The sequence below is a fragment of the Penaeus monodon genome, chromosome 28 (genome assembly GCF_015228065.2).
Source record: "Penaeus monodon isolate SGIC_2016 chromosome 28, NSTDA_Pmon_1, whole genome shotgun sequence".
NCBI lineage: Eukaryota > Metazoa > Arthropoda > Malacostraca > Decapoda > Penaeidae > Penaeus > Penaeus monodon.
In genome coordinates this window covers 4,844,350-4,845,014 of record NC_051413.1, presented here as the reverse complement: position 1 = coordinate 4,845,014, position 665 = coordinate 4,844,350, and the positions used below count along the sequence as shown (strand labels likewise).

General features: G+C 32.2%; 1 protein-coding gene across 1 annotated transcript in view; it reads left to right on the top strand.

The window, feature by feature from the left end:
* The window catches only part of LOC119591021 (CLK4-associating serine/arginine rich protein-like), a gene marked incomplete in the record, with an annotated part of 19,061 nt that overhangs the window by 10,743 nt on the left and 7,653 nt on the right, over positions 1-665 (top strand). The window contains 2 exon segments of the mRNA XM_037939750.1: positions 69-135; positions 632-665. Coding sequence (XP_037795678.1) covers positions 69-135; positions 632-665 — 101 coding nt within the window.

The following is a 665-nucleotide window of genomic DNA, read 5'->3' as shown; positions in this document are numbered from 1 at the left end:
GTGCTTTTCACAAATTTGTATTATAAATTACCACTTGTTTCTCAATTCTAAGTTAATTTTTTTTTCAGGTGGGGGCCAAATTGACACCACAAGAGAGACTGAAAAAGAAAATGCAAGCTCTCTTAAAGAAGCAGTGTGAGTACACAGTTCCAGTGCCATATGCTTTTTACTGGTCATTTGACTTATAATGGAAAGCTCACAAAGCATGTATGGTTTATAAACTTGAATTCATTTAGGTTTTAGTTTTCTTTTGAAAATTATTGTTATTACTTTATATATCAATAGAAAGTTTTGATGTGAAAAATATGAATACTGTGACACATATACCTCATTATGAAGTTGATGTGAAGAAATACAGGTTTGAGAGAGAACAGAATTTGACTTGAGAGACTGCAACAGGTAACTTCTTTGTGTTGGAAAAGAGTTACATATTTTCTTTCAGCATAGTATTTGTATCTCTTGCAAATATTTTGTTGTTTAATGGTTGATAAAAGACAAGTTTATTGTTGAGATCAAGAATCAGATACACAACAGTAGTGAGAATGTAATGATTATTTAGACTTGGTAAGGACTTTCACACAATTTTAGGTATTGCCATGATCATGATTGTAATAATACCTTGGTTTAACAGTCAAGGCGGATAAGCGGATAGAGCGAGAACGAGC